The sequence below is a fragment of the Protopterus annectens genome, chromosome 10.part0, assembly GCF_019279795.1.
Source record: "Protopterus annectens isolate FY-2018-M chromosome 10.part0, PAN1.0, whole genome shotgun sequence".
In the NCBI taxonomy this organism is placed as follows: domain Eukaryota; kingdom Metazoa; phylum Chordata; order Ceratodontiformes; family Protopteridae; genus Protopterus; species Protopterus annectens.
The window spans coordinates 937,168,571-937,185,124 of NC_056744.1; the positions used below are offsets into that span (position 1 = coordinate 937,168,571).

The following is a 16,554-nucleotide window of genomic DNA, read 5'->3' on the forward strand; positions in this document are numbered from 1 at the left end:
CCTACGTCCCTTATAGGCAGAGGTAGATTATAAATGCTTGACCCTCAATGTCTTATTTGGATACAGGACATCATTAAAGGCCCCCTGGGACATTAGCCTAGTAACAGTCTTTGAATTTATGACAATAATTTCAGATCTCTTTGCATCACACTTTTCATCAACCTCCATCCCTTTCAGGGACAATCATGATACCACTGCTGAATTTATTGTTTTCTTTTTACTGATTTTCAGCTTAACTTGGCTGTCTTGTCAAGTGTTAGTAAATGGCTGAGGTTCCCAACACTTGAAGAGCTAAAGCAGATGGTCTTTATTCAGAGTTTATTAAGGCCCATGGCAAAGTTATTGTGCCATCACTAATAAGCATTATTGACAAGTCTTTCATTACTGGTATATTTTGACAGTGTTGGATAATAGCCCATGCTCTCTCTTTTCCCAGTCAAACTCCAAACTTGACTCCAGACTTATTCAGACCACCCCTGAACATAATGCTGGAAAAAACAGTGAATGAAGGCAACATAACAGCAGCCATTTTAGTCACATTTCCAAAGCCTTTGATCTTGTTGATGATAAGAACAATGTGCTAAATTGGTTTCATGAATATCTGAACAAAATATTTTTGAATTCTTCTCTTTCATGCTCAGTCCCCTGCTCAACCATATTTGTCTGGATTTCTCCACTGGTCTACCTTTGAACCTCTGGTATTTATCGCCTGTATTAGCTCACCCATTTTTACACACACACACACACACACACACACACACACACACACACACACACACACACACACACACACACACACACACACATACCTGTCTACTGCCATTTTGACTAGATTTGGAGATTCCTGCTTCACCGCTATCTAACACCCATTATGGTAATCCATTCTTGGGGAACCACAGCCCTTTCTATGCAGAAGTAAATTTGCACATCCAAGGAGTAGTTGATCCATAAAAGCTGTTGCTTGTGCTCTCTCATTTGTTCCTCTCCTTCCAGTATTGGCTGACCCCCATAATACTGCCCCCAGCATGATTCTATGTACCCATAAAATATCTTTCTGTCATTTGTATTCTCTACTGAGAACATATTGACCTCATCTAACCTCTGGTCAACTCTATACTGCTCCCTAACAATGAAATTTCTAGTAGCATTATCTTCTTGAGCCTGTTGTCCTAACGATATGCTCCAGCATTCTGTTTGCAGTTGTCTGGTGTTATGCTCATTTCATTCTGTCAAATACAGGTGTGATCAACAGAAGTTAGAAGTTAGTAGTTTATAGGCCATTTGGGGCTAATTTCTATCTCTTTCATTTCCCTGCTGTAAAAACCGCGTTTGCACGGTTTTGCACGTCCGGGCAGCGACGGTTAGCTAGGGCTAATTTATTCCCGGCTCTACCAAGTCTCCTCTTCAGTTTTTCCCTTGAAAGTAGTCTAACTCTCAGCCTAAGCACTTAAAAAGAATCCTACAGTCCAGCACTTGCTCAGACCTAATAGCAAGCACTAAAATACCCCAACACTTGATTGCCCAGCAGGGCAAGGCTCATTATTCACCCCTCACCAACCAAGTGACTAAGCAGCTTGACCTACTATTCAGGCATGACCAAAGGGTGATTTCAGGTATACTATCCAGTCCAGCTGGTGAACCTGGGTATCCTGAGGCAATGTTACAACTGCCTCATTTACACAGACAACCCTCTCCTCCTACCACAAAACATTAACATATGTGAGAGATGCAATTATATAACTAAATTGGAGGCTAAGCTCTCTCCATCCAAGACTGGAGCAGGCAGTCATGAGGAGAAGGTTAACGCTTGCACCACACCTCCAGCCTCACATAGACATACTAAACCAGCACTGGCAAAAAATACACATAAATACATTAAATCATACTCGGAGGCTCTAAATAAAAACCCGCAAAAGCATCAGAGACCTCCAAAGCAGACACCCAAAAAACCTGCACCTCCCGTCACAAACCAGACAACACATAAAACACAAAATCAGTGTGCCACACAATCACAGCCCTTAAGGCGAAATAACGTACCTGACACACTAGTAAGAGGCGACTTTATAGTCAGGCACACTGATGTCCCACTCACTAGGGTCAACAAGGAGAAGGTTACTGTTAGCTGCCTGTTGGGAGCCAGAATCCACCACATAACACAAGCACTCAGGTCACTCCAGAACAAGTACAAATATGACTCTGTCATTGTTCATGTTGGTGTGAATGACCTAAGATGTACCTCCCTGGACTACATGAAAAGAGACATGGTAGAGCTCTCTGATCATGTAGCCCAGGTGGGTATGAACCTGACCCTGAGTAGCATCCTGCCCTCACCAAGAATGATACCGCAGTATAAAGAAAAAAATGATAAATTTCAACAATTGGCTAAGCTTCTGGTGTCATTCAAAGGGGATCCAGTTTCTGTCAGCCAGGGACGACATGCTCTTCAAACCTCATTGCTTCACAAGAGACTGCTTGCACCTGTCACCCCTAAGCTTTCGAATATTGGCCAAGGCTCTTGCTGACCTCATAATGCCTTTTTAGGCAAGGCTCAAAAGGCAAACCCACCTCCGTAAACAGCACAAATAAAAAAATGAGGGTTATGCTACTCAACGCCAGGAGTTTAAATCTCAAAATGCACTCAGTATGGAGAAACATCGACACCTGTGCAGTAACTGAAACCTGGTTTAAGGCTCCAGAGAGCACCCCAGCACTACCAGGCTACAACTCATACCACACATTTCGGCCACAGAACATGGACCAAAACACAAAAGGAGGGGGTGTATCCATATTCATCAAGTATACCTACACCTCCAGGTTAGTGGCGCAGCATGATACCTCTGAGATCACCCATGTGCAACTAACATCGGGAAAATCTGCAATGCAAATTGTGGCCTGCTACAGATCACCCTCCATGACCCAGGGCCTTTCTGGAGACACTAGAAAACATGAAGGTCCTACCAAAAACCCTGATATTAAGTGATTTCGATTACTCTACCGTTAACTGGAAAAACTACTCAAGTACAAACTCCCAGGTCCAGCGCTTCCTGGAATTTATCAACTCAAATGCCCTGGATCAGCTGGTAAACTCCCCTATCAGAAGTGAAAACATATTGGACCTGGTCATCACTAACATGGGTGACCAGTGTTCCTCACCGGAGGTCAACCCATCACTGGCTAGATCAGACCATAAACTAATCACTCAGGATGTCCACACCACACCACCACCCCCAACCAAGAAAACCACAGTGAAAATCCTTTCTATAGCAATCTTCACCTTACTTAAGACAGAGGTGGTACGTTTTGCAGCCCCCATGCTAAAGGATAACAATGTCCAAGACGCAGGAACCTTTACAAATGCACTCTATGAGCACCTACAAGGATGCGTGGATCATACTATACCTAGCAAAACCAAGAATCACTCCCCTAAGAGAAGGAAACCAGTCTGGTGGCCCCTGCCATAAACAGGCTATACAATAGAAGGAGGAAACTAGCTCAGAAAGAAATCAAACTCCAAGAAGGAAAGACGTCCCTAATCAGTATCAGTAAGAAACTAAGGTCCCTCATAAAATCATCCAAGGCTAACTTCGAAAGAAAAATAGCCAAGAATTCGAAAGATAACCACAAAGCCATCTTTAGCTATGTCAAGAATCTAAGTGGCAACTCGCAGATATGCTATGAGCTAGTGCACAATAGCACAAAATATACTGAACCTACTGATATTGCCAACATCCTGGCAGATAGATTCAATGCAAACTTCACCCTCCTCTCACCCCCAAAAAGGCCCACAACAACACCGGAAAAGTGTAGTCTCCCAGAAATCACAGACGCACAGGTGAAAACTGCCCTTTCAAAAGCCAAAAGCACAGCATCAATGGGGCCAGATGGTGTCCCAGGCTGCGTCTTGCATGAACTATAGAATGAACTAACCCCCCACCTAAACACACTGTTCAACCTCAGCCTCTCCACAGGCTACATGCCCATATAATGGCACACAGCAATGGTTATTCAGCTCCACAAAGGAGGGGCCACAACTGACCCTGGTAACTATTGCCCCATAAGCCTGACTAGCCTAGTCTGCCAGGCTATGGAGCACTTCATCATGGAACTCATTAACAGAGACATTGGGAACCTCCAAACACTTGACTTGACTCAGTTTGGCTATGTTAAGGGCAGATCATGCCTACAAAACCTGGTTGACCTCTTCGAGTCAGTCACCAAGGCCATAGATGAGGGGAAGGTGGTTCACACAGCCTACCTTGACCTCACCAAGGCTTTTGACACCATTCCCCACTCAAGAATTATAGAAAAACTCACCAGCCTGAACATAAACCCCTACGTCACAAGATGGGTTGCCAACTGGCTTACAGACAGAACTCACACGGTAAGAATAGCGGGCTCCAGGTCCGACTCTAAACCAGTCACAAGTGGTGTCCAACAAGGCTCGGTCCTGGGACCCCTACTGTTTGGCATATACTTCTCAGAAGTACAGGCAAACACAGGAGGACTATGGCTAACCAAGTTCGCTGATGACTGCAAACTGGGAGCCATAACTGACTCCCTGGCTGACACGGACATTTCCAAAAGGGCCTTACTGAGATGGACACCTGGTGTCAAATTCATGGTCTCAGGCTAAATGCCAAAAAATGCATAGTCATCCCATCTGGGAAAAACAAAACACCCATGAATTACCACATAGGTGGCAGCCCCCTTAATACAGAAGAGGTGATAAAAGATCTGGGGACCAAGGTAGATAGTAATCTCTCCTTTGAAGACCATATTGCCAAAGTAGTTAGGAAATCCTTCTATGTAGCCCATCTAATTACTAAAGGGTTCGCATCTAGAAATAAAGACCTTATAGTGCCCCTCTACTCGTCACTCATCAGACCTATCATAGAGTACAATGCCCAATTTGGGATGTACCTCACAAGACACTTCCAACAGCTGGAAAGACCGCAAAAGTACCTCACCAAGAGGATTACTGGCCTCAGACATATGTCCTATGCAGTTCGACTGGAAAAGTTCCGGCTGTACTCAGTGGCATATCGCTTACTCAGAGGTGATCTCTGCCTGACTTACAAAGCCATGTTCAACTCAGAATTGATGGACATGCTCCACCTAAAGAAATCCAAGTCACTGCCAGCCACTCGCTCTAGTGAGCTAAACCTCGCCACAGCAATAAATAGAACATGCTGGAGGGATAGATTCCTGTCACAGAGACTCCCCATGCTTTGGAATAAAATTCCTAACTACATTAGGCAGAGCCCCTCACTAACACTCTTCAAGAGAAGCCTTGATGAGTGGATGGGTAACAGAAAATACACCCCTGGGATCACTTCATTGGCTCTTCTTGACAGAGACTCAGTTAATTAATCAATGGGGCAGCGAAAGCCGACACACTCTGGCTAGGCTTATAAATGCCCTTGGGCAGATAGCCTAATACCTACTTATGAACCTATGAACCTAATACCATCTAAATCTTTTTCCAGTTCTGTTGCTCTCTATGCAGCCATTGTAACCTAAGGTTGTCATGACTCAGGTACAATACTTTTCATTTATCTTCACTGAGTCTCAGCTGACATGTCTCTATTCACATCTTCAGCCTTTACATGACCCTCCTTAGATTCTTTCTACCCCAATCCACCACTACTGCACTAAATTTTTGTACCTTCAATGAAGAGGTCAGTCATAGTCTGTGTTCCCTTGGATATATCTGATATGAGCTCACTAAAGAATACAGAGCCCAGGTTAAACTTCTGCAATACTCCACTGATTCAGTGAATATAAACTGCTTAAAGTACTCTTAAAACACCAAACACCACTTCTAATTATTTATTAGTGACACTGTTAACAGTAACTCCTGTTAATTCTACTGTATTCTGAAGGAAATATAAAATATTCACATCCTGGTTGTTCACTGCCCCTTAGTAGTTTAGTCTTTGTATATTACATTAATAAATTTATAGCACAGACATATCAGATAAATCAGCTTGACCATTCACTATGTATTAGTATTTTAGTCATTAAAGAATAATGTAATTGTCCCCAAACAGCAAAACCTTAGAAGAAACAATCTTCTTTTATTATATTTTAGTAGATCACACCACAAGCTTCTATCTTAGCTTTACACTCATGTTACCACATTCAGTTGAATTTTTTTTTGTTTTTATTAAATATGTGCACTCCAAAAAAATCTTTATAAATTTAAAAGCTTATATGATTGTGGCTCCTTTCATTCATAAAAGTAGGAATTAATAAGATTGGTGGAAATAGGTATTAGGCAGAGGACGGGCTCTGCCCCTGCATTCTGGTGCAAACCAATCAGATCCCATGCATGTGCCTACATGGATGCAATGGATTAATACTGAGATATGAGCAGAAAATTACCAGTAGACTGACATGGTGTCAATTTTCACTTAGGTTTATACAGAACTGCACATGACGAGTTATTGTGAAAACTCGGGTGGTAGGGTTGAAACAATGTTTCTAGAAAGATGCATCCACCAAGAGTGATTAGGGAGCAGTAAGGGGGGGGGGGTGGGTGTATGTTCAGAGTTCTGACCTAGAAAATAATATATATTTTTTTCAAACTGTAGTATTTAAATGCAAGGATCAATTGCAGAGTATCCAAAAAGATGTCAGTATTATAATACGAAGATATGGTAAGTGTGGAAGAGGCAAAGCACTACATGTGGTATATAAAACCAGAGGCGAAAGATAAGTTGTGAAGAAGATGACTGCCTTTTGCAAGGAAAGACTTAAAGCATCAGGACTAATGAATGCTAATACAGCTTTCAAGAATCCAAAGGCAGCAATATGGCCAGCCAGAACTGAAGCTCCAGTCTTTATAGATTGGAAGAAGGGCATATGTTGTATGTCACACATCTCTAATGCGGTTTACATATATTAGGACTACTTCAGATTATTGCAGTTTGCAAGAGTCCATTCTCAGCATTCTTTACAGCTTGGAAGTTAAGAAAGGTATCATAAGATACCATGTCTTGTACAGACTAATAATGTCATTAAAAATTCCAAGGCAGCACTGTATGCACTCACATTAAAAGCACCAGTGCTTACAGCCTGAAAAAAGCAGAATGCTCTTCTTTGCAGAGAACATGCAATGCACAAGGACATTAGAAGATTTTTAAGTGGGAAAGATCTCCAGATCAGCAGTTATCACTGCAACCTTTTTATCTCTTTAGCCACATATCACTAAGCTTCTTAAAATCTGGAGTTCAATTCATTTCTAGACAAGCTAAGGTGTTATTTTGAAAGTTCTCTTAAGACTTGAGATTGCAATGTTTTTTACAATATTCCAGTATAGAAACTTAATTCTGTTTACACTTCTCAGGGCACAGCAGGTATTTTCCTGAAAAGCTTAAGCATTATGAGTTGTAATTAGTCAATAAGGCCACTCACACTTAGGAACAAAATATATATATGTGTGTGTGTGTGTGTGTGTGTGTGTGTGTGTGTGTGTGTGTGTGTGTGTGTGTATATATGTGTGTGTATACAGAGAGAGAGAGGGAGACGTACTGTGTTACATTGAATGGAGTATAATGTCAACAGCAAGTAGGTTGACATCAAAATGTCGAAACACAGAATGTCGGCAAATACTGCGCATTCTCCAAGGATTACCTCAGAGCAGGCTAAACAAAAAAAAATATTTCTGCACCACTCTTACCCCCCCCCCACACAAGTTATCTGTACTAACTCTGAGATTACTAATCCCTGGGAAAGGGAATATTGCCCCAACTGGGGACTGTTGATCCCCTGTATACATCAATCAACTGCTCCTGTTAACTAAACGGTGTCAACAACACGGGACTTCATCACAATGCTTAGTTAACAGATGTCCTTCATTTTATAACTGTCAATTATACACATAATCATCAATTAACATTTAATTATACAATGTTTCCCATAGAACAAAAGAAAACACACATTTGTTTACCTATAATCATATCAAAATAATTGGAAACATCTACTAAAATTACTTTTCTAGCCTATGATTTCATAAAAACATATTTTCTAGTCACCATTTCATTTCAACCAGTTGATCAGCACCTAATCGTAATTCCCAAATGACCACCTTAATTTCCACTTTGTTTCTATCATTATCACCCCTCAAATCCATGACTTTCTATTCAAGTAGACTAAAATTAAGTTTTCACCACCACACAAGGTTTACAAGCTACAGTTTTAGGGCAAGTACAACAAATGTATGATTTTGATATTAAAAAAAAAACTTTGGAAATTACAATCTATTTCAATTTTGAAATTTAACACTTTAATTCCAAATGAATGAATCAAGAATGTCATTGGAAATGTTTTCTCTAATTAACTTAAAGTCTGTGATTGGTTAATTGTTTGCAATTATACTACTTAAAGACGGGATGTGTGAAGTAAGGATATACTCTGTAAAGGCTAAGGAGCCAAGGCGCTAGGAAAGTTTGCATTTTATGCTCTGTGTTTGCTACTAACCAGATTTTATTGGATCCAAGTGTGTGTTTGTTTTAGCTGTGCTGTGAGACTGCATTTTGGATCAACTAGACTGGAATTTTAATAAAATATAAAGGTAATCACTGGCTTTTTTCCTTGTGTGGTGGTGAACTGTTCTATTTCCATTTCATGGTGAAGTATAGTGATATGGCCAGTGATTCCTTTAAGTCTCTCCTCAGAATATTTAAAGAGACGTCTCATGAAATTTCACAAAAAACTTTGGACTGTTTTCTTAATATGACTGCTGATAACACAGTTCCAGGTGGTTAAAATAGAAGCCAAGAATGGGGTAAATGTTTCAGCTCACAATTCAAGTGAAGTAATGCCTGCTTCGTGTGCCATGTGGGGAGAAAGCAGAAATCGATGGAATGGTAACCCATTTGCTGTAATTGGAAAAAGCAGAGAGATGTATGATAAGGTGGAGAGACTGATTTTTAAGGAAACTTCGGTTTTCTTTAATACTTTAAGTCTGCAAAGGTATGTGGAACTTAATATTACCCCTCGAGGCTTAAGAGCTATGAAAAGTCCTTTCTCTCCTTTTAATTTACAAGAGGAAGAAGAAGAAAAAAGTTCCCATGCTAGATGGGTAGCTGCTGCCCATAAATGCAGCACTGAGTGGGTTCAGATCCTTATTGAGAGGGACGACTTTAAAAGAAGGAGGTTAGTGATGGAAATGAAGGAGGCATGTCAGAATATTATTCAACAATCTAATAACTCCATTTTAGAGAGTTTCATGGCTGGAATGAATGAGAGACTGTCTGGGTATGAAAAAGAACTTATTGCTCGTAAGAAGGATAAACTATAGAGGGACATAGGAGATTATGAACGGAAGTCTGCATTTAATGTTTCAACTACCAGTCTAAGAAACGTCAGAAAGTAAGATTTCAGCAAGAAACAGGAAGAAAAGTAAGTAACGGCTATATTTCATCAGCGGGCAGTAAATCTTCATTTGTAAATGACAAGTGCTCACTCATATTAATGTTTAACTTAAGGGTGGTCATATCAATAGAAATTCATCCCATGTTTGGCTCCTATGTCTCTGATGCAAACAGGTAACCTGTAAATGGTTCTTTTCCCAGGCCCATGATTACACTTATCAAGGGTATTAGAACTCATCAGAGATTTGGGATGCAGAGCTAGGCTTAAAAAGGCCCTTGTGGTCGTTGGCCTAGTAAACACCTATGAACCTATGAAGAAGATGATGGACAAGTCGAGAACATAGCAATATATATCAAACCTTTAGCATCATATGTAAAATGTCACAGTACTGGTATAGTCCCTCTGTTTATATGTAATGAAATTAATTAAAGGACTTTCACAAATAAACCTACACATCTTACAACTACTGCATTTATATGTACCTGCAACCGTATTTACATTCCATTTTAAAGTATTCTTTCCTCATCAAAATACAGGAATGTAGCACACTGTGGCTTTCTAGCTCTTTCAGCCAGCTTACCTACAGTGAGGAATAAATTTAAGAGTACAACGCTTCCAGTTTTCTGCCAAATTTCCTTTCAGTGAAAGAATTCTGGTACATTACAGTGAACAGTGTAGTTGAATCATATTGCCAGTATTATATTTCTTCAGTTCTTGTACATGGTTTTAAAAGCAAGTATATTTCTTCAGTTCTATAAGTATCAGTTAAGTTTTGGCAAATATTTCTTGGCTTCCACTATGAGTGGATGAAGATCATCCTGCTTGCTAAGGATTGAATTCCTGGACTGCAGTCCCCAAAACAAGTGAAAAAACCCTTTTTAAAGTGTTTTTTGCAGGGGGCAACTCCACACTCCCAAACATATACATACCAACTCAATGATTGCACCAGATCAAAGAAGGAGGAAATTATCACAAAAAGGGCATCACTGTTGGCAAAACCTGCTGACAGTGATTTCTTATGCAGTGCTCTGATCCTTGGTGGGCTTAAATTTTGTCAAATGTAGCCCAAGATGTCAGTCTTCATCTGTAGGTTACCATATTTCTTGGCTTTGATACAATGTAGTTGCTAGGTAATAATTACATTCAAGAAATTATAACTGTAATTTTGGTCTATCTTCTGTGAGGTATATATTCGAATCGACCTGCAATTATCGAAAACCCACTTCAATAAACTTCTAAACACTGGGACGACTTCACCAAGCACTTAATTTCCCGAACTCTCAGATCACCGGAATTTTACTCCGGGAAAGTAACCACTTGGCCACCATGGTGAACTTTGTCCTTTTCTCCACTGTAGTGGGTTTGATTTGCTTTAGTTTGCTTTTTATGTGTTGGTGGCCCAGTGGTTTGTTTCCCGCAGTAAAATTGTGGTGATCCGGGTGTTCGTTAAACTAAGTTTTTGGCAAAGTCATCTCGCCCATTTGATTTTCGGGTAAGTGGGTTTTTGATAATTCAAAGTAGACCCATATATATTCAGACTGACACTTCTAGAAAAATCCACCGCATGACATATACATCTCTGTAGCTAGCTGATTAACATTTAAGCTGCATACCTCATATGTAACAACTGTGATGGTGGTGCTGCGGTAGCATTGTCACCTCACAGTAAGATGTCCTGTTTGATTCTCAGCTAGAGCATCTTCTGTGTGGACATGTGTGAATGGGTGTTCCTTCGTTGAAGGTTGTGCATCAGGGCCGCAACTCGGCACGTAAAAATCTACTGCCAATCATTAGCGGACCAGAGTTGCACTGTGGCGACCCCTAACCGGGAAAAGCCGAAAGACACAACAACAACAACAACCTTATATGTAACAAACTAGACTGAGTTAACTATAGGAGACACAGCGTTATTAGTTGAACTCTGCCTGAGGTCCTGATCTGATAATGCTTTACTTTATAATATCAACATTCACAAATTGCTGAAGAAATTCTGCTCCACCCCCCCCAATGCCCCTCCACACACACACACACACACACACACATACACACACACACACACACACACACACACACACACACACACACACACACACAGTAAAAGTCTAGGTACCAGAATTGTCATTTTGAGATGGGGAAAAAATTCAACCAATTTCTATAACTTTGGAATCAGTCAATCTATGGCCATCTCGGAAAACTAATTCATCCATACTTGCAGCTAAATAAATGCAAGATGTTTGCTGAAAAATATTTTCAGAAGCAGCCTTATCCAGTTAGAAGCTGTTATTTAACATATTCTGGAGTATTTCACTGGTGCAATTGATAAGAAGCAAATACAAAGTTATCATGTAAACTTTTGTAATGAGGTAATCTGTGTTACAGCATGGTCAAAGAATTGTCAGAGAAAAATATGTTATCATTGTTGGATATTTGAATGCCACCAGTTTGACTTCTGAACTACTTATGCCTGTCTGAGCCAGAGTTTATTTTTTTACATGTAGAACAATAGTATTATGTGGATAGACCACATTTCTGTAAATAACAAACAAGAAAGTAGAAAAAGGATAGTGCAACAAAATAACACCAGAAGAATGTATAGTATGCAAGGGAGAGTGTATAAACAGGACAAACAAAGATTATGCTTTGTGACTAAGTATACAGTGTTCACAGCAGTTTTAGTAAATCTGGTAAAATATCACTGGAGTATTTTAGAAACAAATAAATTTCTTAATATAAAAACAAATGGGTATCCTGTTTTCCTATTCAAAAGGTGGAAGTATAAGAGACTTTTTGGTGCACGGCAAGTTTCAGCTGCCTGCAAGTTATAGGAGTATGGTGGTAGATGCAACAGGCACTTTCCCTTGTGGAAAGTGTAGTTGTTGCCAGTACATTGCAAAAAGTTCTAAAAAAATTAATGAAACAAATGTTATATGTAAAGGAAGGTTTTCCTGTGACAGTATAGGTATAGTTTATGGTTTGAAATGTCCCTGTGGTAAGGTATGCATAGGGGGAAAGTAAGAGAAGTTTTAAACAAAGATTGAAGGAACATATTAGGGATGTTAAGAAGGGTAAAGAAGAAAGTCCTGTCATGTTACATTTTAAGGAATGTCACAATGGAAATATACAAGGTCTACAACCTACAGTTTTAGGGCAGGTACAACAAATGTATGATTTTGATATTAAATAACAACCTTGGAAGTTAAAATCTATTTTAATTTTGAAATGTAACACTTTAATTCCAAATTGAATGAATCAAGGATGTCATTGGAAATGTTTTTTCTAATTAACTTAAAGTCTGTGATTGGTTAATTGTTTGTGATTATACTACTTAAAGATGGAATGTGTGAAGTAGTGATATACTCTGCAAAGGCTGAAGAGCCGAGGCGCTAGGGAAATTTGCATTTTATGCTCTGTGTTTGCTGCTTACCAGATTTTATTGGATCCAAGTGTGTGTTTATTTTACCTGTGCTGTGGGATTGCATTTTGGATCAACTACTTGATTGGAATTTTAATAAAATATAAAGGTAATCACTGGCTTTTTTCCTTATGTGGTGGTGAACTGTACTATTTCCATTTCGTGGTGAACTAAAATGAAGTTTATTACAATTTGGACTCATTTTTAAATTTTTAACTAGAGAGTTACCCATATTTTTCATTTTAATATGTTATAAGTGCTCACTCATATTAATGTTTAACTTAAGGGTGGTCATATCAATAGAAATTCATCCCATGTTTGGCTCCTATGTCTCTGATGCAAACAGGTAACCTGTAAATGGTTCTTTTCCCAGGCCCATGATTACACTTATCAAGGGTATTAGAACTCATCAGAGATTTGGGATGCAGAGCTAGGCTTAAAAAGGCCCTTGTGGTCGTTGGCCTAGTAAACACCTATGAACCTATGAAGAAGATGATGGACAAGTCGAGAACATAGCAATATATATCAAACCTTTAGCATCATATGTAAAATGTCACAGTACTGGTATAGTCCTGTTTATATGTACGAAATTAATTAAAGGACTTTCACAAATAAACCTACACATCTTACAACTACTGCATTTATATGTACCTGCAACCGTATTTACATTCCATTTTAAAGTATTCTTTCCTCATCAAAATACAGGAATGTAGCACACTGTGGCTTTCTAGCTCTTTCAGCCAGCTTACCTACAGTGAGGAATAAATTTAAGAGTACAACGCTTCCAGTTTTCTGCCAAATTTCCTTTCAGTGAAAGAATTCTGGTACATTACAGTGAACAGTGTAGTTGAATCATATTGCCAGTATTATATTTCTTCAGTTCTTGTACATGGTTTTAAAAGCAAGTATATTTCTTCAGTTCTATAAGTATCAGTTAAGTTTTGGCAAATATTTCTTGGCTTCCACTATGAGTGGATGAAGATCATCCTGCTTGCTAAGGATTGAATTCCTGGACTGCAGTCCCCAAAACAAGTGAAAAAACCCTTTTTAAAGTGTTTTTTGCAGGGGGCAACTCCACACTCCCAAACATATACATACCAACTCAATGATTGCACCAGATCAAAGAAGGAGGAAATTATCACAAAAAGGGCATCACTGTTGGCAAAACCTGCTGACAGTGATTTCTTATGCAGTGCTCTGATCCTTGGTGGGCTTAAATTTTGTCAAATGTAGCCCAAGATGTCAGTCTTCATCTGTAGGTTACCATATTTCTTGGCTTTGATACAATGTAGTTGCTAGGTAATAATTACATTCAAGAAATTATAACTGTAATTTTGGTCTATCTTCTGTGAGGTATATATTCGAATCGACCTGCAATTATCGAAAACCCACTTCAATAAACTTCTAAACACTGGGACGACTTCACCAAGCACTTAATTTCCCGAACTCTCAGATCACCGGAATTTTACTCCGGGAAAGTAACCACTTGGCCACCATGGTGAACTTTGTCCTTTTCTCCACTGTAGTGGGTTTGATTTGCTTTAGTTTGCTTTTTATGTGTTGGTGGCCCAGTGGTTTGTTTCCCGCAGTAAAATTGTGGTGATCCGGGTGTTCGTTAAACTAAGTTTTTGGCAAAGTCATCTCGCCCATTTGATTTTCGGGTAAGTGGGTTTTTGATAATTCAAAGTAGACCCATATATATTCAGACTGACACTTCTAGAAAAATCCACCGCATGACATATACATCTCTGTAGCTAGCTGATTAACATTTAAGCTGCATACCTCATATGTAACAACTGTGATGGTGGTGCTGCGGTAGCATTGTCACCTCACAGTAAGATGTCCTGTTTGATTCTCAGCTAGAGCATCTTCTGTGTGGACATGTGTGAATGGGTGTTCCTTCGTTGAAGGTTGTGCATCAGGGCCGCAACTCGGCACGTAAAAATCTACTGCCAATCATTAGCGGACCAGAGTTGCACTGTGGCGACCCCTAACCGGGAAAAGCCGAAAGACACAACAACAACAACAACCTTATATGTAACAAACTAGACTGAGTTAACTATAGGAGACACAGCGTTATTAGTTGAACTCTGCCTGAGGTCCTGATCTGATAATGCTTTACTTTATAATATCAACATTCACAAATTGCTGAAGAAATTCTGCTCCACCCCCCCCAATGCCCCCTCCACACACACACACACACACACACACATACACACACACACACACACACACACACACACACACACACACACACACACACAGTAAAAGTCTAGGTACCAGAATTGTCATTTTGAGATGGGGAAAAAATTCAACCAATTTCTATAACTTTGGAATCAGTCAATCTATGGCCATCTCGGAAAACTAATTCATCCATACTTGCAGCTAAATAAATGCAAGATGTTTGCTGAAAAATATTTTCAGAAGCAGCCTTATCCAGTTAGAAGCTGTTATTTAACATATTCTGGAGTATTTCACTGGTGCAATTGATAAGAAGCAAATACAAAGTTATCATGTAAACTTTTGTAATGAGGTAATCTGTGTTACAGCATGGTCAAAGAATTGTCAGAGAAAAATATGTTATCATTGTTGGATATTTGAATGCCACCAGTTTGACTTCTGAACTACTTATGCCTGTCTGAGCCAGAGTTTATTTTTTTACATGTAGAACAATAGTATTATGTGGATAGACCACATTTCTGTAAATAAAATAAGCAATCCCGAAGCATAAAAACAAAAGAACAAAATAAATTGCTAACCTGCTTTAATTTCCAGATCTAGGTTTATATTTACCCACATCATTAATGTGTCATAGATTATAAGCAATCTGTATGACTAGCATTAATAAAACATTTGTTATGCTAAAGCAGAAACCCAAAGTCATGCAGATAACATTATCAATCTCTATCAATTTGTCCACCTTTACTACTTGCATTCATTTCATTTATGGTTATAAATTTAACAAATACTGCAAATGGTTGTATATTTCTTGGTATTTATTATAGTTCATTCAAAAAGTTTCTTAAAAATGGGTGGTAAACGTTTATTTCTATACTGCTTCCTTATTTTTTTAAAAATAAAGCTAGTAAGGGAGTGGCACTGATAAGATTGTATAGTGAGGCATGACTATAATTACATACCACAAGTACTTATCCATCAGCAAGACACTGCACAGCTGCAGAGAAAAGCATAGCTATAATTATACACAACTGTGTGTGTGTATGTGTGTATATGTGTGTGTGTGTGGGTGTGTGTGTGTGTATGTGTGTGTGTTCTCTGCAAGTCTGTGGTATTCATTGTATTATACTTGCGTCCCATGGTATAATATGCAGCATTTCCTTTGGTGTGTTTTTACTGTATATTCATACAGCATTTGCAGCTTACCATGTACAATATATGGTGTTGCTCATAAATGATAAAAATCAGTAAGTCAATGCTTCTTCCTAATTAATTAATACAATCAGAAAATGAATAATAAATAAATGATACATGCAAGCATTAATATGCAATGTTCAAGTGTTTCAGTAACTAAAGTTTTCTTCCTGTCTTTTTGTAGATGTATTTCAATGCCACTTTAACTGACTCCTCAAAACTGCTGAAACCATTGCTGGTCTTCTCATTCATCATTTGTGCCGTGATGTGTGGCCTCACTCGTATAACCCAGTACAAGAATCACCCAATTGATGTCTACACTGGTTTTCTCATTGGAGCGGCCATTGCTGTATATTTGGTAAAGAATGTTTGCTTTTTATTCAAATATATAT

At 39.1% G+C, this 16,554-nt stretch overlaps 1 protein-coding gene across 1 annotated transcript in view; it reads left to right on the forward strand.

Annotated features, from left to right (window-relative positions):
* Nucleotides 1-16,554, forward strand: part of PLPPR4 (phospholipid phosphatase related 4) — a 922,943-nt gene that overhangs the window by 842,699 nt on the left and 63,690 nt on the right. The window contains exon 6 of the mRNA XM_044085713.1: nt 16,347-16,520. Within this exon, the coding sequence (XP_043941648.1) occupies nt 16,347-16,520 (174 nt within the window). The remainder of the gene's footprint in view (nt 1-16,346; nt 16,521-16,554) is intronic.